The 27683-nt window shown below is 41.5% G+C and overlaps 1 protein-coding gene across 1 annotated transcript in view; it reads left to right on the top strand.

The window, feature by feature from the left end:
* The window catches only part of XRCC5 (X-ray repair cross complementing 5), a 120264-nt gene extending 105388 nt beyond the window's left edge, over positions 1–14876 (top strand). Inside the window, 2 exon segments of the mRNA XM_021002776.2 lie at positions 13500–13571; positions 14421–14876. Coding sequence (XP_020858435.1) covers positions 13500–13571; positions 14421–14435 — 87 coding nt within the window. The 3' untranslated portion in view covers positions 14436–14876.
* The last annotated feature ends 12807 nt before the right edge of the window (positions 14877–27683 follow it).

Below are 27683 nucleotides of genomic sequence, written 5' to 3'. Positions count from 1 at the left end.
AAAAATTATGCTGCTATATGAAGACTTTATTCATTCTTCCTTTGGAGGAGGATAGCATTTTTCATCTAAGTCTTTTGGAGCTGTTTTGATCATTGCATTTCTGAAACTAGCTAAGTCTTGCAGAGCTGATACTGTACAGTATTGCTGTTCCTGTGTACTATGTTCTTCTGGTTCTGCTCACTTCACTTTGTTGCATCAATTCATATAAGTCTTCCAGATTTTTCTGAAACCATCCTGTGTATCATTTCAATATTATTCTGTCACAAAAATCATACACCAGAGCTTGGTTAGCCATTCCCTGATTGATGGGCATTCCTTTGATTTCCCATTCTTAGCCACCACGAAAAGAGTTGTTCTAAATATTTTTGTATATATAAGTCCTGTTCCCCCTTTTTTTTTTTAACATCTTTGGGATATAGACCTAGCAGTGGGATTGCTGGATCAAAGGGTATGCGCAGTTTTATAGCCCTTTGAGCACAGTTCCAAATTGTTCTTCAGAATGGTTGGATCAGTTTACAACTCCATTAACAGTACATTAATGTCCCAGTTTTCCCACATCCCCTCCAACATTTAGCATTTTCTTTTTTGTCCTATTAGCCAATTTGATAGGTGTGAGGTTGTATCTCAGAGTTGTTTTAATTTGCATTTCTCTAATCAATAGTAATTTAGAGCACTTTTTCATATAATTGTAGATAGCTTTGATTTCTTTGTCTGAAAACTGCCTGTTCATGTCCTTTGATTGTTTATCAATTGGACAATGACTTGTATTTTTATAAATGTATCTCAGTTCTCTATATATTTGAGAAATTAGGTCTTTATCAGAGATAGTTGCAAAAAATTTCCCCCAGTTTACTGCTTTCTTTTTAATTTTAATTGCATTGGTTTTGTTTGTGCAAAATCTTTTAAATTTTATATAATCAAGATTGCCTATTTTATACTTTGTAATGCTCTCTATCTCCTTTGGTCCTAAGTTCTTTCCTTCTCCATAGAGCTGACAAATAAACTACTCCATGCTTTCCTTTTTTTTTTTTTCCTCTTAGGCAATTAGGGTTAAGTGACTTGCCCAGGGTCACACAGCTAATAAGTGTTAAGTGTTTGGTCTGAGGCTGGATTTGAACTCAGGCCCTCCTGACTTCAGGGCTGGTGCTATATCTGCTGCCCCTCTGTGCTCTCTTAATTTGCTTATGGTGTCACCCTTTTTGTGTAAATCATGTACCCATTTTGACTTACCTTGGTATATAGAGTGAAATATTGGTCTATACCTGGTTTCTGCCATATTCTTTTTCAGTATTCCTAATAGTTTTTGTTAAATGAGTTTTTGTTTAAAAAGCTTGGATCTTTGGGTTTATCATATAATTGATTGCTATGGTCATTTACATATAATATAGTATGTACCTAATCCACTGATCCACCATTCTATTTCTTAGCCAGTACCAGATTGTTTTGATAATTACCATTTTATAATATTGCTTGAAATTTGGTACAGCTAGACCACCTTCCTTCATGGTTTTTTTTTTCATTGATTCCCTTGATATCCTTGACCTTTTGTTCTTCCAGATGAATAAAATAAATTTTTGGAAGTTTGATTGGCTTAACTAGTGTTTTAGTTGATTCTCTAAGTATATCATCATATCATCTGTGAAGAGCGATAGTTTTGTTTCCTCATCACTTAAACTAATTCCTTCTATTTCTGATTCTTGTCTTGTTGCTATAACTAGCATTTCTAGTACAGTATGGAATAATAATGATGATAATGGACATCATTGTTTTGCCCCTGATCTTACTGGGAAGGTTTCTAGTTTATCCCCATTATAGATAATGCTTGCTGATGGTTTTAGATAGGTAATACTTATCATTTTAAGGAAAGCTCCATTTATTCCTTTGCTTTGTAGTGTTTTTAATAAGAATGAGTGCTGTATTTTGTCATAAGTTCTTTCTGCATCTGTTGAGGTAATCATATGGTTTTTTTGTTGGTTTTGTTATGATGTGGTCAGTTATGCTAATAGTTTTCTCGATATTGAACCAGCCATGAGTTCTTGCTATAAATTCATGTGGTCATAGTTTATGATCTTTGTGACATATTACTGTAATCTCCATGCCAGTATTTTCGAGATATATATGCTGTTCCCTCTTTAACCCATTCCCAAAGAAAGTAAGATTCTAGCACTACCTACCCTTCCCCTACTCATCTTCTTCTGTATCAGTTTTTCCTTTTATGCCTCTTTTTTAAAATCAAATTAACCAGCATTTATCTGTTTTATTGGGGTTTTTTCCTTATAAAACTACTCCTAGTTTTATTTATTAGTTCAGTGATCTTTTTTTTTTTAACCTTCAGTTTTTTTTTCCCATCTCTCTTTTGATTTTCAGGATTTTCCTTTTGGTGTTGCATTGGGGATTTTTCATTTGTTTTTCTAGTTTATTTAGTTGCATACCCAATTGATTGACTTGCTCTTTCTCTATTTTATTGACACGAGCATTTAGAGATATAAGTTTTCCCGTAAATACTGCTTTCGCTTCATCCCACAAATTTTGATGTGTTGTCTAATTTTGTCATTCTCTTTAATTAAATTACTTATTGTTTCTATAATTTGTTCTTTGACACACTTATTCTTTAGAATTAGATTATTTTATTTTTAGTCTATGTTTCCATCCGTGGCCCTTTATTGAATGCAGTTTTTATTTTATTACGATCTGGAAAAGATGCATTTAATACTTCTACTTTTCTGCATTTGTTTATGAGGGTTTGTGCTCTGATACATGGTCAGTTTTTGTGAAGGTACCATACCACTAAGAAGGCATACTCCTTTCTGTTCCCATTCAGTTTTCTTCAGAGATCTATCATGTCTAACTTTTCTAAAATTCTGTTCATCTCTTTAACTTCTTAAGTATAGTATTTTTAGATTATCTAGTTCTGAGAAGAGAAAGTTTAGGCTCTCCAGTAGTATGATTTTATTGGCTATTTTCTCTTCTAACTCACTTAACTTTTAAGAATTTGGATACTATGTCATTTGTTGCATATATGACTAGTATTGATATTAATTCATTATCTGTGGTACCTTTTAGTTTCCCTGCTTATATCTTTTAATTAGACCTATTTTTGAAAGTGTGTTTCTTGTAAAAAACATGTTGTTGGATATTTGTTTCTAATCCATTGTATCTGCTTCTGTTTTATGGGTGAGTTCATCCCATTCACATTCACAATTATGATTTTTGTGTATTTTCCTCCATCCTGTTTTTTTCCAATCTGTTCTCGTTCTCTCTCTCTCTCTCTCTCTCTCTCTCTCTCTCTCTCTCTCTCTCTCTCTCTCTCTCTCTCTCTCTCTCTCTCTCTCTCTCTCTCCTCTGTTAAAAATCTATTTTGCTTCTGACCACTACCTCCTTTAATCTGACCCCCCTTTTATCATCCTTGCCCTTCTCTTATCTCCTTCCCCTCTAACCTCCCTGTTGGGTAAGATAGATTTCTATACCCAACTGAGTGTGTAACTTATTCCTTATTTGAACCAGTTCTGGTGAGAGCGAGGTTCAGTGTTACCTGCCACCCTATTTTCACCTCCCTTGTAAAAGTTCTTCTTTATGTGCCTCTTTTATGTGAGATAATTTCCCCCATTCTTCCTCTCCCTTTCCTCTTCTCCCTGTGCATACCAGTTTCTTACTCCTTAAATTTTTTTTTAGGTCATCTCATCAAAATCAACTTACACTGGTGCCTTTTGTCTGTGTATTATGTTTAATAATGATGAAGTTGTTAGGAGTGACAAGTATCATCCTTCCATATAGGAACATAAACATTTTAACTATATTAAGTCCCTTATAATAACTCTTACATGTTTACCTTTTTATGTTTCTTTTGAATGTCAGATTTTCTATTCTGCTCTTTTTATCAGAATGCTTGAAAGACCTGTTTTATTAAATGTTCAGTCCCCCCTCCTGCCCCCCAGAGGTTTATACTCAGTTTTGCTGGATAGGTTATTTTTTGTTGTAATCCTAGCTCCTCTGCCTTCTGGAATATTATATTCTAAGCCTTCTGCTCTTTTAATGTTGGAAATGCTGAATCTCTTATTATCTTGACTGTGGGTCCACTATATTTGAATTGTTTCTTTCTGGTTGCTTGCAGTATTTTTCTATTATTATCATTATTATTATTTTTGCTTTTTTTGGTGAGGCAATTGGGGTCACACAGCTAGTAAGTGTCAAGTGTTTTGTCTGAGGCCAGATTTGGACTCAGGTCCTCCTGACTCCAAGGCGGAGCTCTAACCACTGCACCACTTAGCTGCCCCGCTTGCTGTAGTTTTCTCCTTGACCTGGGAGTTCTGAAATTTGGCTATAATATTCCTGGGAGTTTTCATTTTGGGACCTCTTTCAGGAAGTAATTCGTGAATCCTTTCAATTTCTGTTTTGCCTTGTGGTTCGAAGATAGCAGGGCAGTTTGATAAGTTTTTTGAAAGGTGATGTCACGGCTCTTTTTTTTTTTTAAAATCATGGCTTTCAGATAGCCCAATAATTCCTAAATTGGTATTTTTTTTAAAAAAAAGTATTTAAAAAATAAAAAGCATAAGTTGGATTTAAGTGAGGCAGAGTTGCATGAAGTTGTCAGCATTGTTGTCTTCTAGAGTCATTGAAGTCCAGTGGCAAGGCAAAAATCAGGATTACTGATGATGGTTCTGGATGCAGTGGATGACCTTGGCATCTTTGATGTCTGACCAAAATCTAAGCAGTTCCAAGTGCCTCCTTCTGCCAACTTCATGACGATTAGAACAAATCCACCCATTCTGCCAGGGAAAGTTTTCACATGCTTGAAGTAGACGCTCCCCTAACTTAACAATGGGTTTGAGATCCCTTGGTTACCCTCAATCATGTTTACCCCATCCACCAAAACAGTTTACCAGGGTTTGGCCACTGCACATGCTGCAGCTTCTTGGAGCAGAGGTGAGAGTTGGGTGAATCAGATGGACACAAGAGATGCTAGTCTTCCTTGAATACCCTGTACCCCTCCCTGAACATCCTATACCCCTTTCAAATATTCTTGGGACTATTTGCGCCCAACCGGTGGTAAAGCCTTCCAATCTCATGTTGGTCTGATCAGTCACAGTCAGACACACTGTACTTTGACCTCAACATAGTTATGTCATTTTGGTCCTCTTTGAGAATGAAGGACAACAGTCAGCTAACTGATTATTAAATTATCTCTCCTTGATCTAGTTTCCAGATCAGTTTTTCCAATGAGATATTTCATATTTTCTTTTATTTTTTTATTCTGTCTACTGTTTGTTACCTATTAATACCCTCACTGAAGGCACCTGTGATGTGTGCATATATGATTCTCTTGTGGATCTTGTATAGATAGGAAAATCCTAAAGATTTTTATATGCAGTGTTTACCTATATGACTGTGGTTAGTAGTTGCGATATTCCCTTAGACACTTTTTGGCAGCTGTGTGGAGCATGGATTGGAAAGGAGAGGGCATGTAAGCAAAAAGGGCAGTGAGGAGATCATTACAGTAGTAGCAGCGCATAGTGGCTATTCAAGAAATATTGTAGAAGTAGAATTAACGAGACTTAGAAACTGAATGTGGAAGGTGAGGGCAAGGGAAAGATCAAGGATGATTCTGCCTTTACAGACTTGAGTGAATGGGAAGATGTTCCATTAATAGAAATAGGAACTCTTTGAGCAAATTCAGGTATAGGGCACAAGATGAAGAGTACTACTTCGAATAACATGCATTTGAGATGGTAATGAGACACCCAGAGAGAGTATCTATTAGAGGCTAGTGTGGGCAGGCACACATCTGTGCTTTAGGAACATCAGCTTGCCAGCTGTGTGGGGATGCATTGGAGAGAAGAGAGACTGGAGGCGGGGGCAAGGAGAGGCAGTCAGTCAGCGTGGTCAGACTTGACAGCTGCGTGGAGGTTGGGCTGGAGACAGGAGAACAACCAGAAGGCTGTGGCAGTTGTGCAGGCATGAGATGATGGGGGCCAGGAGCAGCGTGAGGCAGCTAGCGGCCCAATGGACAGAGCACTAGGCCTGGCGTCCAAAAGAATCGAGTTCAAATTCAGCCTCAGACACTGAACTAGCTGTGTAACCTCGAGTTAGTCAAGTAACCTCTCTTTGCCTTTGTTTCTTCACCTGTGAGAATGGGCATACTGAAAATAACAGGACCTACCTCACAGGGTCATTGGAAGGATCAAACTCAAGAACATTTGTAAAGAGCGCTCAGCATAGTGCCTGTCACATGGCAGGTGTTACTTAAATGCTTATTCCCTTCCCTGCTGTCAGAGGAGAGAAAGGGAGCATATACATGAGATTTTTGAGACTATAGAATTGACAGGACTTGGCAACAATTGGAGGGGGGGTGGTGCTGTGGGGGATAGAGGATAACACCAAGGCTGCAAGCCTGAGTAACTGGGAGGATTGTAGTACCCTCAGAAATAATAGGGAAGTTTGAAAGAGGCACAAGTTTGGGGAAAACACGAGTTCATTTTTTGAACATGTTGAGTTCAAGATCTCCAGTAGGCAGTTGGAGATGCAAGCATGGAGGTTAGGAGAGAGGCTGAGGGTGGATCAGTAGATCTGAAAGTCATTTACATAGAGATAATAACAGTTGAGTCCGGGTGCTCATCAGATCACTAAGCAAATTAGAAGCAGAAGAGAAGAGGGCTCCAAGATGCTCTCTCCGATTGCCGACATCCTTGGTGAGTGCAAGATCAAACAAAGGAGACGCTGAGGGAGCAGTCAGACAGATGCGAGCGGAATCTGAAAACCCTAGAGAAAAGAGAGTGTCCTGGAGAAGGGGCTGAGTGACAGTGTCTGAGGCTGCCGAGGTCCAGAAAGATGGGGAGTGAGAGAAGGCCTTGGGTTTGACAGTCAAGAGGTCTTTAGTAATTTTGGAAGGAGGGCCTGACTCAAGGTGATCTCTGTGTGACTGGAGAAGAGAAGAGGACAGGTAAGAGCTATGTTGTCCATGAGATTCATCACCTGATTGGATGGGGTGGGAGCAGGGCAGATTGCAGAGATGAGAGTAGTGAGAATAGCTAGCGTTTATATAGCTTTGGCTCTGGATGTGTTACCTCATTTTATCCTAACAATAACACTTGACGTAGGTGCTGTTACTTATCCCCATTTTTCATTTGAGAGAGGTTCAGTGACTTGCCCGGGGTCACACAGCTAATAACTGTAAGGACCTGAAACAAGATTTGAACTTAGGCCTTCCTGACTCCAGGTCCAGTCCTTTTACCCACTGTGCCACCTAGCTGCCTGAATAAAGAGAGAAGGATAACTCCAAGGTTACAAACCTGGGTGACTAGGAGGAGTCCCTATGAAGGTGCCTGGGCAGAGGTAAGGAAGTTAGGGCAAGGCTGGGTTTGGTGAGGGAAGATAATGAGATGAGCAGCAGGCCCAGGCCTGAAGATGAGAGCGAAGGAATGATCACGAGGGCAAGTCAAAGAGACTTTACTGAGCATGCAAAAAAAAGACAGTCCGTGCCCTCAAGGAGCTCACAGGCTGTGTACAGAATAAATAGTAATTAGCCAAGAATAAGCATCAGAATGAAGAGAGGTCAGGGAAGGAAGTCTTCCTGTAGAAGGTGGGATTTTGGTTGGGACTTAAAGGGAGCCAAAGAAGAAGTCATTAGTGGGAGTGGAGGAGGGAGAGCATTCTAGGCTTGGGGGGACAGCTAGAAAAACTGTGTGAAGTAGTAAGGTATAAGAAGACTGGAAAGGTAGGAGGGGGCCAGGTTATGAAGGGCTTTGAATGCCAAACAGGATTTTGTATTTTATCCTGGGGGTTCTGGAGTTTGTTCAGGGAGGCGGGGGGGGGCAGGAGGGAGGACGACTGACATGATCAGATTTGTACTTCAGGCTGAGTGGAGGATGGATTGGAGTGGGGGGAGACTTGAGGCAGGCTGACCCACCAGCAGTTATTGCAGTAACCTAGGCATGAAGCGATGAGGGCCTCCATCAGAGGAGGGAGGGAAGAAGCGACACCAGCCAAAACAGGGGGTCAGCAGTGTTTGGAGGGGAGTCACAAATGTGGCCTGTGGCCATGTGATTATTTGCTCAAGGTGTCGTAAAAATCATACTTTATGCACTCAACTCTTCCTGAGTCATCAGCTTTCTTCAAAGCAGCGAGTGACCATGGACATTTTTAAACACCCATCAGGCTGTTTGACGTCTCTGAGCTCCAGTTTTCTCCCCTGTAAAATGAAAGCACTGCACTAGGTGATCCTCTCAGGCCCCTTCCAGCTCTAAACCTTGTTATCTTTTGAATGGGAAGTAAATAAGCAAGGAGAATTCAGTTGTAGGAAAGGATTAAAAGCTGGGGAGCTTAGAGAGAAGTGAATGGGGACACAGAGATCAGGTGGGGGAAGAAGATAGTAGAAACCCATCTGGGACAGCAGAGGGGCAGGAAATTACCACAAAACACAGAGCTACCTCCAGACTGTGACTCCCAATATTCATTTCCAATTTCATCCCCCAAAATATGAGCTTGAAAATAGCCCCGACCAGAGAGGCGCTGATGGCAGTTCTCTTTCTTGGTCACTTCTTACTATAGTTACAGTGGTAAAAAAAAAATCCAGACCACAGAAATATTTGGCAGTGTCAGCAGCAGCACTGATGCTGCTGCTTTTGTTAATGTCTTGGGTGCTAGAAGCCTTGGCAGTTCTGTGTCATTCATCTCTTGCATCCGTCTAAGCCCCTGTAGTGGACAGCGTCTTTGATCAAGGTGGACATTGGAGGCCTGAGAAGGCAGCAGGCTCCTAGCCATTGGCGGCCATGGCACACGTAGCAACCCCAACCCCACTCCCCAGACGCAGTGGCGCTAAGCAAGTGGAGTCTGATGTGGGCAGTCTGCACACATTGTGAGTGCTTGTCTGCCATTGCTGATTCTTTTCTCTGTGGAGGCCCTTGTCCAGCTCCCAGGAGCCTCAGAGATCTTCAGAACACAGATGAATTGTTAGCTTCCCTACCACACTCCCTCCCTCTGGTGAGATGATGACCTACAGAGGACATGAATAAAACCCTGTCCATGCTGAGCATAAGCAGAATGCGTGCAAACACACAGTGTCCTTCAGAACGCTTTCATACATCTGTATGTTACCCCATAAGAACTTCCTAATGGAGACTCGTGCTTCCAGTAGCAGCTGTCTGAGGAGCAAACCAAGGTCAGCTCATCTTTGTTTTCCAATTTTAGAGGCTCTTAGGACTGGATGGCAACTTAGATTTTTCTGCCTCGTTCTTCTGCCTTTGGATAAGATTGCATTCCAACCACGTTTGAAAGATAGCTGCCTACTCTTTTCTTAAAGATCTTCAGAGGAGGAAACTGAATCCTTTTTTGATAACAAGACAGTTAATTGGGGAAAGGGAGTGGAGCCAGTGAGGGGTGAGCTCTAAAAATAGGAGTTGGTGCTCTGCATATCCTTTACTTTCCAAGTGCATTGCAAAAAGAGAATGAGCAGAAATGAGAGTTGACTTTTACTCCATTGTACTGCGTTCAGATTATCTGTTCTTTTTTTATTGAGAAAACAGGCCCATCACTATATTCGCTCCTGGAACTGTATCCTCCCCATCACTGTGCAGACTGGAAATTATTTGCAGTTAAGAGCTTGGAGGATGGGGAATGATATGTTAAAGATATCAGCTTTGCCAGAGGCTTTGGGAAGGATAATGGATGGCAGCTTAGCTTTTAGACATAATTTGCTTACGCAGAAATGCAAAGTGGATCTTGTCAGGAAAATCAATTGCAGATGTTCAGTGCTTGATGGAAATGGAACTTTCTGTTTGCTGCTGTGTGCTTCTCCCTGGAAAATTAGCCCAGGCTCCAAGAGGCATTACTCATATTTAATTTTATATACAATGGGTCATCCTGAACGAGTAGGCTTGTCTTAAGATCCATTCCTTAATTTCATTTTGAGGCTTGCTTTGGTAGTTGGGAGAAGACTGGGAAATAGAATTGTAAAAGGTAGCAATGTCATAAAACCCACAAAGTTTTTATATTAATCAATAAGTATTTTTAAAGCCCTTTCTGTGTGCCTAGCACCTAAGTGATAAGGAAGTTACAAGAGAACCGGTAGACATAAAACCTAACCGTGTGAAATTTATAATTTGGTTAGGAATATAATGATTCTAAAGCCAAATGTCTAAGCTGAGCGTGTGCATAGGTCACACATTTATGGCCAGCAGAGGTTTTTGGTAGTGGTTGTTTTCTCTTCTCCCTTTTAGCTGAACATTTCTGATGTAAGTTAATGATAGCGACTGGGAGAGGAAGAACAGAAAAAGATGTGGTCTTAAAAGTGACGAGCTTAAAGAGAGTAAATAAAAATGCTAATTTGGAAATTACAAAGCAGATCACGTGGTCAGATATATAAGCCATATGCAAATGAAAGTTTGGCCCTCTTATTTCATTCACCTGATTTGGACCTTTGGGAAATACTAATCACGGTTTTAGATTGGATTAAGAATATAATACCTACCCAGTATTTCTTCCACTTCCCCTGGTACCCAGTCTCAGGTCAAGACCCAAGGTAGTGGCAGTGGCTTCACAGTTTCTCTCACCTAGCAGCCAGACTTGTTAAAGGAGGGGAGTCAGCAACAGGCAGAAAGAAAAACTTGCTCTGGAGCCTGTATGAGAGTACAATGGCAACATTGACCAAGCTTGTAATCCCTTCTCCTCCACCTTCCCCCAGCAACAGCGTCCTGACAGTGCATCAGATAATCACCAACTCCTTGGGTGCCTTTCTGGCCTCCCAGAAAGCAAAGAGGGTTGAAGGAGGAGAAGGGTGAGAGATGGAGGAAGTATGGGAGAATGGTACAGTCAAGAGATGCTAGAGCATAGAGGAGCGTAAAGGCTTGTTTTTATATTTTGTTTTGCCAGAGTAACAAAAAACTCCAGTTATTTGCTACTTTCTTTAGGTTTATTTTTTATACCTTAGGGTTGCAAAACCTCAGTTTTATCCAGTTTAAGTGTCAAAGCAAAACAAGATTGGGAGCCACTGTTTTATAAAAACAGACAATAAGAAATATGAGCAGTTGAGGCCATATTTTGATGCTGGAAGGCAGTGGAAACATTTCTATTCTGTCCTCAACTTATATAAAGCACAGAAACCTTTTGAAAGATGGAGAGAGATAGACATCTGTAGCTGAACCAGAAAGCTAGGACTGATATGAAATCTTTTCTTTTCCCCCTTTCCATTTTGTGTGGAGGCAACTGTATGAGAACATCACTGGATGGGGGAGGCAGTCTCGCTAAATTAATTTTCTGTGTGCGCTGTCATTGAGAGAATGAGTCACAAGGCGAGTGGGGCTTTCTCCCTCTGCCCCTTTCTTTTTGGATAGGGAAAAAGAAAGCAACTGCTGAGGATACCAGTACTTTTCCATCCTCTTAAATTATTTAGAATCGACTATTCACTGTGTTCCTAGATCATCTTGCAGGATTGTGGCAGTATAGATAATGAAACATAGCTCTTAGTGCACTTATATTGCAGTCTAGGGAAGAGGGACAGGATGAATATGGAACAAAAATGGTCCAGTCACTGCCATGGTCCTGACCAGTCCTTTCCCTTTGTAGATCTCTGAGCCTCTGTCTTGTGCCCTGGTCTGCCCCAGAACTTCTGATTCTCTTTAGGTTTGTCTGTCTGGCCTTGTTGGAGTCCCAGAGGCAATCTGGTAACATCTGTGGATTCCTTCTCAGAATAATACAGTTATCACAATGCTTTATGAACCCCAAGTTAAGAACTCTTGCTTAAGAGATTATCTTGTCCATCCTAATAATTGTAACCACTTTCCCAGCATACCTGACACTGAAAACTTTCAAATAAGGAAATTACCCAGATTCCTATGATAACTCATTCTTTTTTTCATGCCTTTTGAAGGATCATAAAATCATAGATTTAAAGCTGGGAGGGACTAAAAAGGTCATCTAGTCCAGTCCCCTCATTTTACAGATGAGGAAACTGAATCCCAAGGAGGTTGTGACTTGCCCAAGGTTACAGAGGTACTAAGCATCAGAGACAGAATTTGAACTTGTGTCCTGTGACTTCAAAACCAGTACTCTTTCCACTCTACTACAGTTTCTTCCTTTTATCTAATCTCTCTCCTCCTTGTCCTGTCTCAAATAAAGATGAAGAATTTGTGATCTTTACCGTATATGACAGTCCATCAGAGGCATGAAGATTATTCTTATGCTCTCTTCAGAAGAGCTCAAACCAGGTTTTTGGCTTTTTTTTCATATTCTTCACAATCTTATTGGAGTTGAGATCATGAGTATCATCCCTAGTTTATACAGGTGGGAAGTGAAATAGTGGACAGATCAAAAGAATTGCTTAGGAAATATAGAGGATTGGATATCAAATCATATTTACCGTTGCAAAAGTCAAAGGCGTTGGCCCTGTTCCATTCATTTTTGGAATCTCCAAACTCTCTACAATTCCACATACTTCCAACACACATGGACCATTCTGTATACATTATTCTGTAACAGTCTTATTTGCTCTGATTACCCATTCTTTGTATATTTATTTGTTAACAAGTCAAGTCCTCAGGCATTTATTAAGTACTGCTACTTGCCAGGCATTGTGCTAAGCATTGGGAATACAAAAAGAGGCAAAAGACAATCCCTGTTCTCAAGGATGTCATGTTCTAATGAGGAAGACAATGGGAAGTCCGCTCTGTACAAACAAGCTACATATCGGGTAAATTGGAGATTACCGACAGAGGGAAAAGGCACTAAGATTAAGAAGGACTGGGAAAGATTTCTTGCAGAAGATGGGACTTCACTGACACTTGAAGGAAGCCAGGTGGTAGACATGAGGAAGGAAAGCATCCTAGGCGTGGGAGACAGCCAGCGAAAACACAGGAAACAGCAAGGAGGACCATGTCCCTGGATCACAAGGTGGCGGGGGGGGGATAAGATGTAAGAAAATGAGAAAGGTAGGAAGGGCTTTAGAAGCCAAATAGAAGAGTTTATATTTGATCCTGAAGATAACAGGAAGATTGAATGGGGGACTGCATGGTCAGACTGGTCCTTAGGAAGATCACTTTGACAGCTGCCTGGAGGATAGATTGGAGTGGGGAGAGACGAGGCAGGCATTGCAATAGTCCAGGTGTGAGGTGACGAGGGCCTGCACCAGGGGAGTGACAGTGTCAGAAGAGAGAAAGACTTAGAAGGCCTTCAAAGGCAAGAATTATAGGTAGGGGTTCTCTGAACCTGTGGGTTCTCAGTAAATGTTGAATGACTTAACAAGTCCTTTCCGTCACTTTGGAGTCTTTTCAAAACTCAGACGCCTCTACCTTAATACATGCTGTTGAATCCCAGATAACCTTTTTCAGAATCCTCAGTTACATGGGGAATAGATAGATCAAGATAATATTATACCTCTTCTGGAGGTTTTAAAATGAAAAGCTATTAGAGCAGGTATATTTGAATATATGAAGAGAAGCAGAACTCTCCCTCTCAGCCAGAGAGAGATAGAGAACAACACTTCAGTAATTTGATTGACTTTATGTCCACAGTTTCTGGCCCCAAAGGAAAAACCAGCCGGAGTCATGGATGTAGCAGAAGAAGGAGGAGATGTGGATGACTTAGTAAGTATTGGAAACATAGACTAGGCATTTGGATGACTGAAATTGCCCCAGCTGTGAAGAGAGCCAGGGAAGCAGCTTGTCAGACTTATTTCTTCTTTACATTTGAGTTTCCTCCACAACAGAGTCCCCCTACATGACTTACTCAGGTCCATTATAAATTTAATCGGATAGGTAGTTTCATAATGGCAAGTGCTGGGTTCTGTGGTTTCAGTTGTGTTAGTTACAATGATTAATCCTCCCATTCAAAGGGCTAAAAGAGAGCCAGGGAGACCATTCCTTTGATAATAAAATGGGATCATTTACTGAAATTGCACTTAACCAAAAATGAGATGTACACATAGCAATTTGTGTGGGTTTACAAATAAAAAACATTTTTAAAAGCCTAATTTTTAACTGTTCTCAGTCAGCCCAGTACAAACAAACAAGGCTCGTAGGAGTGTGAGGATTTCCAGCCTAGATCACCCTCCAGTGTTGATGATTGGAAGCACTAGAGTGATGATAGTTGTGTTGCTAGCTTTCCCATCTGAAAACTTCCTTCCACTAGACTGGTAGCAGCAGCATCTGACACTGCATCTTGTGATTTCAGTTTTTATCATAAGAAGTTCTCTTCTCTCTAAGTTCTCCAATAAAGCAATTCCACCACAAAAGTCTCACACAGATGTGAAATTATTTAAGGTTTTCAGTAGACTGTGTATGCATGTGCATTGTATGTAGATTTGTGCAGCCATTTTCGTGAAGTTATTCCCATCTGGCATCCCTTTCACTTTCCCATACCTCCCTCGGTTCACAGAAGCAACACTGAGAATGGTGGCTTGGCTCACTTCCAAATGCTTTCTTTTTGTTTTATAGCTGGACATGATGTAGGCATGGAAGACCCTAAAAGCGTGAGAACAGAAGAGCATTGTGGTGGCTGCAGGGACTGAGGAAGACCCCACAAAGGGTCTTCGGGGGAGGGGGACCCACCAGGAAGCCATTCCAAAAGGGACCTGCAGTTCCGACGATGACCTATGGATTCCAGCCCAGAGGCTGAACTACACATTGGTATTTTCTATATGAGTCAGTGAATTATTTTCTTAAGCTACAGAAAATGTACCTGCAGAGATAATTCATGTATACTAAGAGAGATGGTGCCAGTTCTCTTCTCGGTGTTTGGATCTTCATCATTACTACTGATGTTGGAACGTTATTAAAATATCCTGTTAACTTCCAAGTGAATAGATTCCACTCTTGACACTCTTGATCACCTGGGCTGTGCACGTATCATTGTTGTGAGGACAACCAAAATAAAGTCATTTTCCTCAGCTACTACTCGTGTTTTTAGCCTGGGGCACATGTGACCTTCAGTGAGCTTTAGCAGTCTCCACTTGGTGATAAGGTAGCTTCAGGAAAAATTACCTTCCTGGTTGTCCAAGATGATTTACCATGTACAGTGGTTGTTGAAGAGATTTATTTTCATGCTGAGTGCAAACTTACGCCTTCTGGGCTAAATGGAACCTTAGGAGCATCTGGTTTCATCCTTTTTTTGCAGATGCAGAAATCGAGGCCCAGAGGGCTAAAGTGACTTACCTGAGATCAAAAAGCAGAAACTAAAACTCGGTCTCCTGATACTGTGTGCTAAAATCATGAGAGACTGGTTCCTACCCACTAATCACTCATGCACTTTTCCAATGCAGAAACAAAAAAGCCTCACTTTTCAAGGAATCAGAAGACCTGAGTTCACATCCTCGATCTGAAGTTTACCAGGCAAGTCACTGGCCCCTTTGGGCCGCCTGGGATCACCCCCAAGCTATACACATGAACCTGACTCCCCCCCCAACCTCGAGAGTCTTGCCCATGGTCACCAGGTGATGGCCACACCCAAGTCTTTGGCCTCGTAAGTTCAACATTTATTCCATTGTACATCACTCCTGCAGTTTCCTTGTCTAAACTAGGTAATTACTGAGGTCCCTTTTATTTCTAAATACAGTAAACCAAAGTGATAATAGACCACACAGGACTAACAGGAAATTGGTTTTTCTGTTGGTTTTTCAACATTCCTTTCCCTTCTGCCTCCTGCTGGGATTCTCCACCTGTGTCTCCTGAGACAAGAAACTGACAGAGTAGTGAATTCTTCATCCTCACTTTTCCTCTTCTCTCCATCAGTTCTGACACCTTACTCAGGACCCCTGGACCTTGGGGTGCTGTGCCGTCCTTATCAGCTTCCCCCAAATGCTTATTGCTGCCGTCTGTTCTGTGATCTTAAGGCAAAAGTCACAAGTGAGACAGTTGAACCCCTCCTGTGGATTATAGCCGATTACTAATGTTACACAGCAGAATCCTTTAGTGCTGAGAAGTTACAAGGTAGATGCCAAGAGAGGACATCGTGAAGGGCACTTGACATTGAAGGGAACGAGTGGTTCCATTTTGAATTCTAGGTCATCTTGCATCTTACGTTATTGGCACAAGATTTACATTGCTTTCTTGAAATAATACCAAGGAAAAGATGCCATTGTCTTCCTAATTATATAATTCCTGCTGCATGTTTGTATTTTGATGGAACCTGAAAAAGTTCCTAGAAACAGAGAGGCAAAGGTGAGGCTTTGGAAACATAGTTCCTGCAAGTAGAAACAGATGCTCTCCTTGTTTTGTAACAATGTGAATTTCCAAGTGGAATAAGCCGCCAAATTCAATTAAACATTTATTAAGCTCCGTGTTTGTACTAGGAGCAAAAGAGCTTATAGTCTACTGGAATATACAACATGTAAATAGATGAGTAACTACAAGATAATTTAGTGAGAGAGACAGAATGGGAGGGTGAAGGAGAGAGAACACTGACAACTTGGGGGTTGAGGAAAGGCTCCACATAGGAACTGATACTTAAAGTCAGCCTTGAAAGAACAAAGGATTCCAAGAGGTGTTGAGGAGGGAGTGTATTATAGGCACAAAGAATTTCTTGTATGGAATGTTAAATTTGGGGAGTAGAAACCAGAACAGAACCTTAAGAAATTGACCACTCCATCTTAGACTTTGTGATGGGTAAAATGAGGAAAGTAGGCATAGTCTGACATGCACATTAGACTTTTGAATGGTTAACTTCAAAGGGTTGTGAGAGAAAAAAGAGAAAAAGTTCTGAAAGGTAGGAACCCATAGGCTATAACTCTACAGAGGAGGTCAGCCTAGGAGGGGTAGGAAGCTCTCAACAAATAAATACCAAAGGCAAAGAAACAATTCTGATGAGGTAGAAAAGGGGCAGGAACTTGTATAGACAGCAGTGAAGATGCACAGGGAATTTAGCAATCATAGGTATTCTCTCTTCTCCTTTATTTTATTTTATTTTATTTTATTGGTCCAGACTTAATGGTTTCATTGGTGTAGGGAACTCCCTAGTGAGGAAACCCTTTCTCTCAGTAGAGGCCAGCACCTGCTTCCCATCTTACAGTCCTAGAAAGTTGCCTGAGGCATTGAGAGGTTTAAGTTACTTGACCAAGTGACGTAGGCAGTATATAGGTTATGTACTGAGTTCCTGGGGCTAATACCAAGCATTGGAGAACCCCTCTCACTCCCCAAAAGTAAACAGCTAATACCTTTTGCATAAATAGGGATGTTGTCATTGTCCCTGAGCCACTAAAAGGTGACAGCACACACCCAACCTGTGTATTTTCCAGTGCGATGTAATGAACTTTACAGCAGGCTGGATCACAGGTGGATAGTGAGCAAGCGCTCAAAGTATAAGTGCTGTTCTTGGCTACTTCGGTCATTCCAGGTGAAGGGCACCCTCATCCAAGCCTGTAAGTATTTTTCTGGTCCTGAGCCAGTCTTTTCCAAGCCAACACGAGGCCTGTGTCTTTGGGAAGGTGGCAGCAGGTCTTCAGGAGTGATGTAATTTCAGACAACAACAACAACATACAGTGAAAATTGCCTGCTGCTGATGTCAGCCCTTATCTTTGAGGCCACTTGCTTTTTAATTGTTTGACATTTACAAGTGCCTTGGCTTGTGTACGATCTTCTCAGTGTTAATTGGCCAGAGCACATGACTCTAGCTTATAGACAGTCTATTCTGTACTCGTGATTGACCTCAGGTATAGGTACCTATTTGGAGGAAAGCCGATGATGGACTGGTTGTCATGACCTAAGGATGATTACACAGTAGTGGCATTAGGAGGTGCTTGGTTATCTCAAAATGATCAGTCTACTCAGCTTGGATACTTACAAGTATAGTAAGAATGACCTTGGAAGGAGCCACGTTACCCTAGAGTTGGAGGGGTGGAGCATAGAACAAAATATTTTGCAGAAATTAGAAGAAAAGGGGGGAAAAATCTGTTTCACTTTTGACATGCAGATTTATGAGGCAGTGCTTCAAACAACATGCAAACAAAAAAGATTATAATAAATCATTTAATATAAAATTTATATTTGGGAAAGGAGTTTCCCCAAAGGGTGTTGCCACATGCAGTTTTACGGTGGAAAATAAGTAATAACCATGCAGTATGTGTGTATTGCCCGTGTAGGTTATGTGTATGTCCACGTAGGTTTGTGTGGTTCATGGGAAGACTTTGATAGATATCTTGGGAATCTTGCTCATCTTTCTCCAGTAGAGACTTTGGTTCTTGCCTGGAAAGGAGCAGAAGGTGCCATGAGGCACCTGCTCTCCTTAGAAGAATGTCCCCTTCCCCCTTCCCCCTTCCCCCCGTATTGCTAGTATAAAAGAAATGATTTTTTTTCTCAAGTTTAAGCTACTTTCCTGGTCAGTTTCCTTTAAAGAGGAAAGGATGCCTGAAGCCTTACAACTTTCTGTAAAATGCTTGCTCCACAAAAGACCATCACAAATTGTGAATAGTTAGCAAACCTATTTATCCAAGCAGATAGCAAAAAACAATTAGAAGTTATTAGAATTAGATTAGAACATACCAGACAACAGTTCACAAAGTGAGTAAGCTCTCCCACTGAGAGTGAAATATCTCAGCTCAAGTGAGGGAGAATCCCCAATAATAACCAAAGGGAAATTTCCTGAAGTCTCTCGGGAAATAGGCTGGAAATCAGAGAAATTTTTAGCAGACCAGCTTTCCCCTACACGTATGCCTTCCAGAACCTGTTTTCTTTCTCTGGATTTCTCCCCATAGTGGATCTAGAACCATGTGTCTTCTCTCAAAGAAAGAAGAATGTGACGCCTCTCATTCTTTCCACCAGTGAGAAGAACCTTATTATGCAAATCTAGGCTTGACCCTGGTTATGTTCACAATATCAACAGTAATAACAACAATACAAGCTTAATTCGTCACTTAACCTCATACATACAGGTAGGAATTCCTACATCAATAGCACTTCCAAATGCAAGGTGGGTCACAGTCAAAAAGAGGTAGACTAATGGAAGGGCACCATGGACAATGTGTCAAAGGCAGAATTTGAACCCAGATCTCCCTGACTCAGTTATGTGCTGACCATAGAAGCAAGGGCACGTATTAGAGGAAGAATATGAAGTCATGTCACAATCCTTGTAAGATTAATCAGGATAAACAAAGGCTTTTGAGGAAAAACTCAGAACAACAAAAAGGGCTGTTTTGTTTTTAGGTCAATCTAGAGAAAAGAGGAGGATCAAAGGCGTTTTAAGATGCCTTTTCAGGGTAGGTAGGATAATGATAACTAACCAATGAGAGAAGGCAGAACTGGTCAGCAGGAAGCATAGTACTGTGAACTCTGGAGTCGAGAGGACCTATTTTTAAATCTCACGTCTTTAAGCTTACTACCTTTGTGTCCCTGGGCAAGTCACTTCATCTTGCCCCTCAGTTTTCTCATCTGAAGATGAGGGGGTTGGGTTAGATAGCTTCTGAGGCCCTTTCTCAGTCTTATGATCCTGTGAATGACGCATTTGGGTACTGCAAGAACCGCCATATACAGTTACGGAGCCACTGTCAGTCACCCTGAGAATGGGAGCAATGCCCATTTCCATAGGATTGAAGAAAGGTGGATGACCCCGTTCTCAGAAAGTGGAAGATAATGAAATCTGCCAACTACAGGCTGGTGACCTTGACTTTTAGTACTAACAAAATCCTACAGTGCATTAAAAGCATTAGTAGTAAACATTGTGAATGTGGGCTTAGTAATGACTATACCTACGTCAGAGCTTTTCCTTGTTTGCAGGGGAGCAGACCCTGGAGTAATACAACAACCAGCCCATCAGAAAGATCTGAAGCCCAGGGCTGCTTGACATACCAGGGATCCTCTGCAAGTGAACTCCAGCTGAATTTGGAGATGCCTGTAGCTTCCAGAAACTACAGAACCAGGCTTGACCAGCTCAAAGGCAACCTTGAGCAGCAGCTGCAGACTTGAGACCTTGCTTGGGACTTTCTAAACATCCTGCTTCCTGATTTATTGTGTCTATAGATATCTTTTCCTTTAACCCCCACTCCCTGCCCAAAAGCCTCTAAAAACTATTAATATCTCACTCTTTTCCATACCCCCTTTGAGCAGCTGAGAATTCTCTCTCCCTCTCTGGCCTCTTGCAAGTTCTCAGACAAACACTTTTGTCATCTGTGATCATATTGTTTTATTTTGAGTCCCTTTTTGGGCCAGGCAGTCTTTTGTTAACAACATCTGGAAAAGGAAGCACCTTAGGTTAAGATGCTTTCCCAGTCAACGTCCTTTGAAGAGGAAGGGGTGCCCCAAGCCCTGTATCCAGATGCCTTATAACTTCCCATCAAATGCTAGCTATACTAAGGATTATCACAAATTGTGAATAGTGAGTAAATTCGTTTATCCAAACAGGTAGCAAACAAAACTTAGAAGTTATCAGATTTAGATTAGACTATACCAGACAACAGTTCACATAGTATATGCTGAGAGTGCATGTGGCTTCAAGATCGAGTGCTCCAGGTACAGTTCATTTCCTTTTTTTTTTTTTTTGGACAGGGTTATTAGGTTAGGAATGCTAGGGTTCTAGTTCTAGATCTTAGAAAGGGATGTGACAAAGCCTCTTACATACTATTCTGGAAATGAGGAATAGATGAAGCCCAGATAGTAATGCAGTTAGGCAGATTCGGAGCTGTTGGAATGGCCAGTCCCAAAGGGAAAGTCAAGCACGGTTTAATGACTACTTCAATGAAGTCTCCAGTGGAGTGCCTCAAACCTGTGCTTGACCTTGGAAAGTTCAACAGTCTTATCATTGACTTGGATAAAGCAATTAGCCATTTTAAGTGCCTGCTAAGTGACAGGTACTGCTGATAGAAAGAAAAATAAATGTAACGGTCCTTGCTCTCAAGCACCCTTATATTTTACCAGGGTAGACCATGTAGAAAGACGGAAAGAAGAGGGAGGGAGGGAGGATTTATTAATCACTTACTGTGTGTGCCAGGCACCACGCTAAGTGCTTTACAGATCTGATTCTCACAACAATCCTGAGTAGATGACATTTTATAGTTGGAGAAGCTGAGGCAGAGAAGTAAAGTGACTTACCTAGGGTAGCACAGCAATTAAATGTCTGAGACCAGATATGAACTTTGCCTGTGTTCATCAAAAAAGATAATGTAACCTTTGACCGCATTAAGAAAGGCTCAGTATGTAGGATCAGGGATGTTCCACTGTTCTGTGCTCCAATCAGTACTGTATTCAATCTGGACACTGGATTATCAGAAAGGCCTTAGTAAGCTGAAAGCTTCCAGCGGATGCCACCAGGATGAAGAAGGGGGCCTTAAGATCATGTCATATGAGGACTGGCTGAAAGAACTGGTAATGCTTTGAATGGAGAAGAGATGATACAGATGACATGTTAACTGCGTTCAAGAGCTCAAAAGGATCGTTCTCTTTGGCTCCAGAGAGCAGAAGTAGAAGTAATGGATGGGAGATGCAAACAGCTGAATTTAGGCTAAAGTAAGGAAAAAATTGGGAATGATGAGAACTATCCCAAACTGGACTGTGCAGTCTTTTCATTGGAGGTCTTTAAGCAAAGACTGGATGATGACTTGGGTAGGTCACGGAGGAGAGTCTTGTTCAAGAACCATTTCACTCGATGGTCCCTTTTATCTCTGAGATTCTGCAATCTTGCTGTTAACTAAAATGCCTATAGCTTTTTCACTATTATCTCACCATACCTGCCCTATCTTGTATATACAATGATTTTTTTAAAAATCAAAGTGTAGAACTTCGTATTTATCATTGTTCAGTTCCATTTTAGAGGCTGCTTGTGGTGCAGTGGGTGGAGAACTGGCCAAGAAGTCCCAACTCTTGTCACAGAGATCTCACCTCTGAGTTTCTGGGCACTGAACTTTTCGGTGTTTGAGTCAACTCTCCAAGGCTGTAAGTTGCAAAGAAGGTGGTGACCTGCAGAGCTCTCTCTACCAATGAAATCACCGGCCCAGGATCTGTCTCTAATATATTTCTCATTAAATTGGGCCCGTGATTTTAGCTGGTCAGTGTCAACATCAAGGCTAACGTTCATATATGGCTTTTCAAGGTTTATAAAGTGCTTTATATACACTTATTTCATTTGATTTTCACAATAATCTTGGGAGGTTGGTGCTATTATTACTCCCATTTTACAGATGAGCAAATGGAGGCAGAGGTTATGATCATTTGTCCAAGGTCACGTAGCTAGTAAGTGTCTGAGATAGGATTTGAAAAAAGGTCTTCCTGACTCCAGGCTGAGGGCTCTATCCACTGAGCCACCTTTTCACTTCTCTTGTCACAAAGTCCCCGATGAATTCCCACCTTCTACAAGAAGCCCTTCCCAATCCTTAATTCTAGTGCCTTCCCTTGGTTAATTATCTTCAGTTTATCCTATATATAAACTATACATAGTTGTGTGCATGTTATTTCCCCCAGTAGACTATGAACTGCTTAAGAGCAGTAAAATCTTTTACCTTTCTTTGTATCCCCAGGGCTTACCACAGAGCCTTGCATAGAGTAGGCATGTAATAAATGTTTGTTAGCTGACTGACTGGTCATTTTCCTCCCCACTTCCCATCATTGCTACTTTGGCAATGAGTTCACTTGTCTCATTAAAGATTTGGAGAGTTTAAGGTCTTCAGTCTCACTATGTGTGAAACAGTGTGACCCAGTACACAAAAATCTCTTAACATGGTGTTTGGTTTCATTGAAAGGCATGATGATCCTACAGGCAGGATGGGATAGTTCTGTCATATTCTAACCAGGTCCACCCACATGTGGAGTGTAATTCAGTTCTGGATGACACATATTGGCAAGCCAGTCAGTAGGTGAATGCTCTTGAGATTCTACCATACAAGGATCTGTTTATTGAGGGAACTGCTCTCTTTATCCTGAGAAAGAGATGCCATGGGGAGGACGTGAGAGATGTGTTCAAATACTTGAAAAATCTGTTTTGTATTCTGCTTGACACTGGAGGGCAGGAGTGGAAGCAGTAGAAGGATATTACAAATAGTCAAGCATTTATTAAGCACCTACCATGTGCCAGGGACTGCTAAGCCCTGGGCATACAAAGGTAAAAGGCTCCCAAGGAGCTCATAGACGAATGGGGAGGCAGCATGTAAACAGCTATGTACAAAGATACATATGAGATAAAAATGGAGGTGATCGACAGAGGAAAGGGATCTGAAAGGTTTCTTGTCGAAGGTGAGACTTCACCGACTCTTAAAGGAAAACTAAAGGTGGAGACAAGGTGGATTTGATCTTGATAAAAGGAAAATTCTATAAGCACAATGTAAGCATCCCCCTGGCTTGGAAAAGATCCCCCTGTTGAATTTCTAAACCACTGAGTGGTGGAAGTGTTGCCCTCGTTTAGGTTGACCTGCAGTCCGAGACTTCCTGTGTTGAGTACACTTCACACCAGTCAAAATCAAGTAAAACAAACTCAATTCCATTAGGTCACAATGAGCCCCCCACCTGCCAGCTTCCAGCCGCCACATAAGTCAGCCCAATCTAATTCAACAAACATGGATAGAATGTTGGTAGATGCCCTTGTCAGAAACGAGGGGTTGATCCGGAGCATATCAGATGAGCCAGGAAGTCACAAAGGGGGAGTGTATGAGACGTATTTGTCACTGCTCATGACTTTTACGTGATTTGAGTTTGATTTAGATTAAGGAGAAACTAGGCCAGGAGGAAAATTTTTTTTGAAGAAATAAAACCAAGCATTCCCATACATATATTTTTCTATTTGGCTACACCATCTTTTGTGATTTACTCTACACTTTGCTGTATTCTTTATACTTGATTGGTATTCTGTCACTAATATTGTGATGATCACCTTATTCCTTTGTATTTCTGTCCTCTAGTCACTGCTGTGGCATCTCATTCCCAGGAGAACTTTAAGAACAAGAAACCTACCAAGTCTCCCACCCCTTCTGTGAGGCTCAGTTGTTTTGGGGCAATTCTGCCTGGGGGCAGTGGGAGAGATACTGAAAGGTGTCCTGTAATTCTAGAAGCCTCTTGACCTGTAATTTCTCCTATAAAGGACTGTTTTTTCCTAAATCAGCCTGAGGGGAAAAAAAGAGAGAGATTGCAAAATGCATCCTTTTATTAGTTAAAGTCTGTGCAAACAGTGAGAGACTGGAAGGAATTATCTTTTGCCAGCTGGGCATTTGTGTCCCTGCTCCTCATCTATGTTTGTTATGTCTTTGAGTTTTGAAAATGTGGCAGGAAATTCCCTGATGCCTGTTGTTTTGGGGGGCAAGATTTAGCTTCACTAATGAAAAGTCACTATCATATCAATAATAATAATTGACATTTGCTAGATCATCAAGAGAGGAAGGAGGTATTCAGAATAGCCTTTGAGGATTCAAAAGCCCCTAACACTAATCCAATTCTCTAACCCTCACCTCTGTCATCTCATGTTATCTTAACAGCCCTGTTTGGGTTCATGAACACTGTTAGTTCATCATTCAGTGAGTGGAGCCAGAAAGTAGGCTGGATTTAGAGCCAGATGAACCAAGGATTCAAATCCTCACTTAACTACATAACTACAGTATGACCTCAAGCAAGTCGTAGCTTCTCTGGGCCAGTTTCCTCATTTTTAAAAATTAAGCAGGGCAGCTAGGTGGCTCAGTGCATAGAGTTCTGGCCTTGGAGTCAGGAGAAACTGAGTTCAAATCTGACCTCAGACACTTGACACTTACTAGCTGTGTGTGACCCTGAGCAAGTCACTTAACCCCAACTGCCTCACCAAAAAGAAAAAAGGAAACATAAAAATAAAAATTAAGGGGTTGGGCTAGGTGTTTTCAAAGCCCATTCCAATTCCAAATCGTGGTTCTTTATCCACAGGATACTCTAATGCATACAGCATTTTTCTGTTTCTGTGCTCTTCAAAGCAGCGTGGTAAAGTGGAAAGAGTGCCAGTTCTGGCACTGGAGTCAGAGGACCTGAGTTCAAATCCCACCTCAAACACTTAATAGCTGTGTGACCCTGGAAAGTCACTCCACCTTTGTGGGCTTCAGTTATCTCATATGTAAGATGAGAAGGCCGAACTAAGTGGCTTCTATAGTCTCCTCTACCACTATGATCCTTACCCATCTCATTTATTCCCTTTGCCAAAAATGTCCTTTCCCCAGCTGCCTCTGGTGAGAGAAATTCTACCTTTCCTTTGAGAGCCAACTCAGATGCTACCTCCTCCTAATTTTCCTCTAGCCACTTTTCCTTCCTTGAACTTCGCACAGCACTTTCCTCTTTTCGTTATTCTGTTCTGTTAAAATTATTGAATCATTTTGGCATGTGCATGTATGTGCCATATCCCAACTGTGGGGTTGTCAATAAGCAAGCATTTATTAAGCCCTCAGTACATGCCAAGCTAAACACAAAAGCAAACAAATCAAAAAATCGAGTCCTCTCAAGGATCATACATTCTGATTGAGGAGGCAATGTATGTACAGGGTGACCCAAAAGCTTTACTAGTTTAAAACTACTAAGATTTTTGGAATGCCCTTATAACTTAGTCCATTCAAAATAGAGAGAGAGAAGATGGAAGGTAATCCTGGGTGGGAGGCATTAGCAGCTGGGGAGGGGGGACCAGGAAAGGTCTCCTTCTTTGGGTTCACGGACATTGTTAGCTCGTCACTCGCTGAGTGGAACGGGAAAGGGATGGATTTGGAGTGCCTTCTGTAAAAGGCACTGAGACTAGAGAGAAGCCAGGAAAGTGAGAGGGCACGGGGAATAAGCCAGCACAAAGGAGATGAAGAGTTATGTTCAAGAAACTTCAAGTAGGCCAGTGGGCTGGATTGCCCCATGAGCGCAGAGAAACAAAATGTGAGAAGAGCCAGCTTTGGAGATGGAGCCAATGGATAATTCACAACTTGCATATATTTAGCTTTGGATTGCAGTAAATGACCACAAATATCAGATACTCCATTTCTTTGCCAGTCCTAGCTTCCTTTGCTGACATAAGTGCTTTGGAGAGGAGAAGCTATTCTTAGATAAGCCCAAATTTAGCTCCTTACTACTGGTCTGGAAGGAGTGAAGTATTGTTATCTCCATTTTATACATGAGGAAACAAAGGAAGTTAAGTGACTTGGGATCATAGGATTTGAGAGTTGGAAGGCATCCCCTCATTAGAAAACTGAGGTGCAGAAAAATGGGGTCATCTGGCTTCTGAGGTCTTTTCTGGGGTTCTGTGATGTTTAATGACTTGCCCATATAGGTAGGAAGTGCCGGAGCCAGAGTTTGAACCATTCTTGGAATTAGATCTACTGCCACTCAAATCAATAAGTTACAAGTACTCTTGGAGTTGAGATTGGGTGCTGTCACAGATTGCTTGACCAGGGGTTCAAGACTGGTATGTCCCTTTCCCTTGGTTTCTTCTACAAACCTTCATTTAATTTGCTTTCTTGCCCCTGTTTTCCAATGCAGCCATAATGTTCTCTTCTTCCCCTCTGCAAATGGATTGGAGCTCTTCAAGGTGGAACTAGAATAGATGGACACTGGCCAGTGATGCCATGGAAGAGATTACCATCCAAGTACAGATTGAAGGCTTTCTGTGACTAGATACTTGAGAAATGGAAGTCTAAGTGGATGAACTGGTAATAAAGGAGCACACACACCAGGGTTCTGTTTTTTGAATTCAGTCCCACATCACCAACTGTCTATTGGACATGTTGAACTGGATGCCTCAATGGCATCTTAAACTCAGTATGCCAATCAACATCAAAAGGATTTATTAAGTATTTACTTAATACATGCACGTCATTGTGCTAAGTGCTGGGTAATACAAGGATAAAGAAATACAGTCCATGCCCTCATGGTGCTTACCTTCTATTGGGAGAAGATAATATATAAAAAAGAAGCTGATAAAAGTTAGGGTTACCTATTAGAGAAAGTCTGGAAGAGTCCAGAGTGTAGCCTAGAGAAGAATGTGCAAAACAGAACTCATTTTCTTTCCCTCTCAAACCTATGTGTGTCAAGATCACGGCTGTCCTGGTCACCCAGCTTCATATCCTCCGACTCATCTCCCTCATTCTTCATATTCAATCAATTTCAAAATCTTGGCCATTCTGCCTTCCCAACATCTGAATTCATCACCTTCTCTCATCTTCACTGTGATCAAAGGCAAATCACTTAAGTTCTCTTAAATTTTCTCATCTATAAAAAGGAGACTCAATCACTAGCCTCTCTGGGAATGTTGAGAGCATGAACAATTGGTAATGGAAGAGATAAAAAGCCACTTAATCCCAAATGGGAGGAGACATGGTTATTCATGCTTTGAAATCCTCCCCACCTATCTGGGACACCTAAATGAGTTTCTCCCCTCTAACTCTTTCCTTCTGATGATTATAGCCTCTCCCCTCACCTCCCCCCCTTTTTTGAACCTTCTAGTCTCTAGCTCCCCTAGTAGTGTCAAGGTTAGATGCCTTTTATGAGTAACCTTGATCAGTGTTGTGGTAGAGGCTTTATCACTGCTCATAAACAGCCTTCCAGCCCAGAGGAAAGACTCTTTATCAACAGCCCTAGCAGAAAGGACAGTTAAGGTGTCAGGGCTCGTGGGGAGATAGGTGAACTCGTGTGTGTCTCTGTGTGTGTATGTGTGTGTGTACCTGTTGCAAAAGATTTCCTACAGTATAAGTGGGAAGCAGTGGGCTGCTAAGCTGCTTGGTATGGCTGAAGTCATGTGCAGTATGTCTAGGAGACACGTGTGTCTATACTTCTCGGTAGGCATCGTGAGAGGAGGCAGAGTGAGGT

The sequence above is a fragment of the Phascolarctos cinereus genome, unplaced genomic scaffold, assembly GCF_003287225.1.
Source record: "Phascolarctos cinereus isolate Bilbo 61053 unplaced genomic scaffold, phaCin_HiC Scaffold_7;HRSCAF=346, whole genome shotgun sequence".
Lineage (NCBI taxonomy): Eukaryota > Metazoa > Chordata > Mammalia > Diprotodontia > Phascolarctidae > Phascolarctos > Phascolarctos cinereus.
This window is presented reverse-complemented; position numbering and strand designations above follow the sequence as displayed.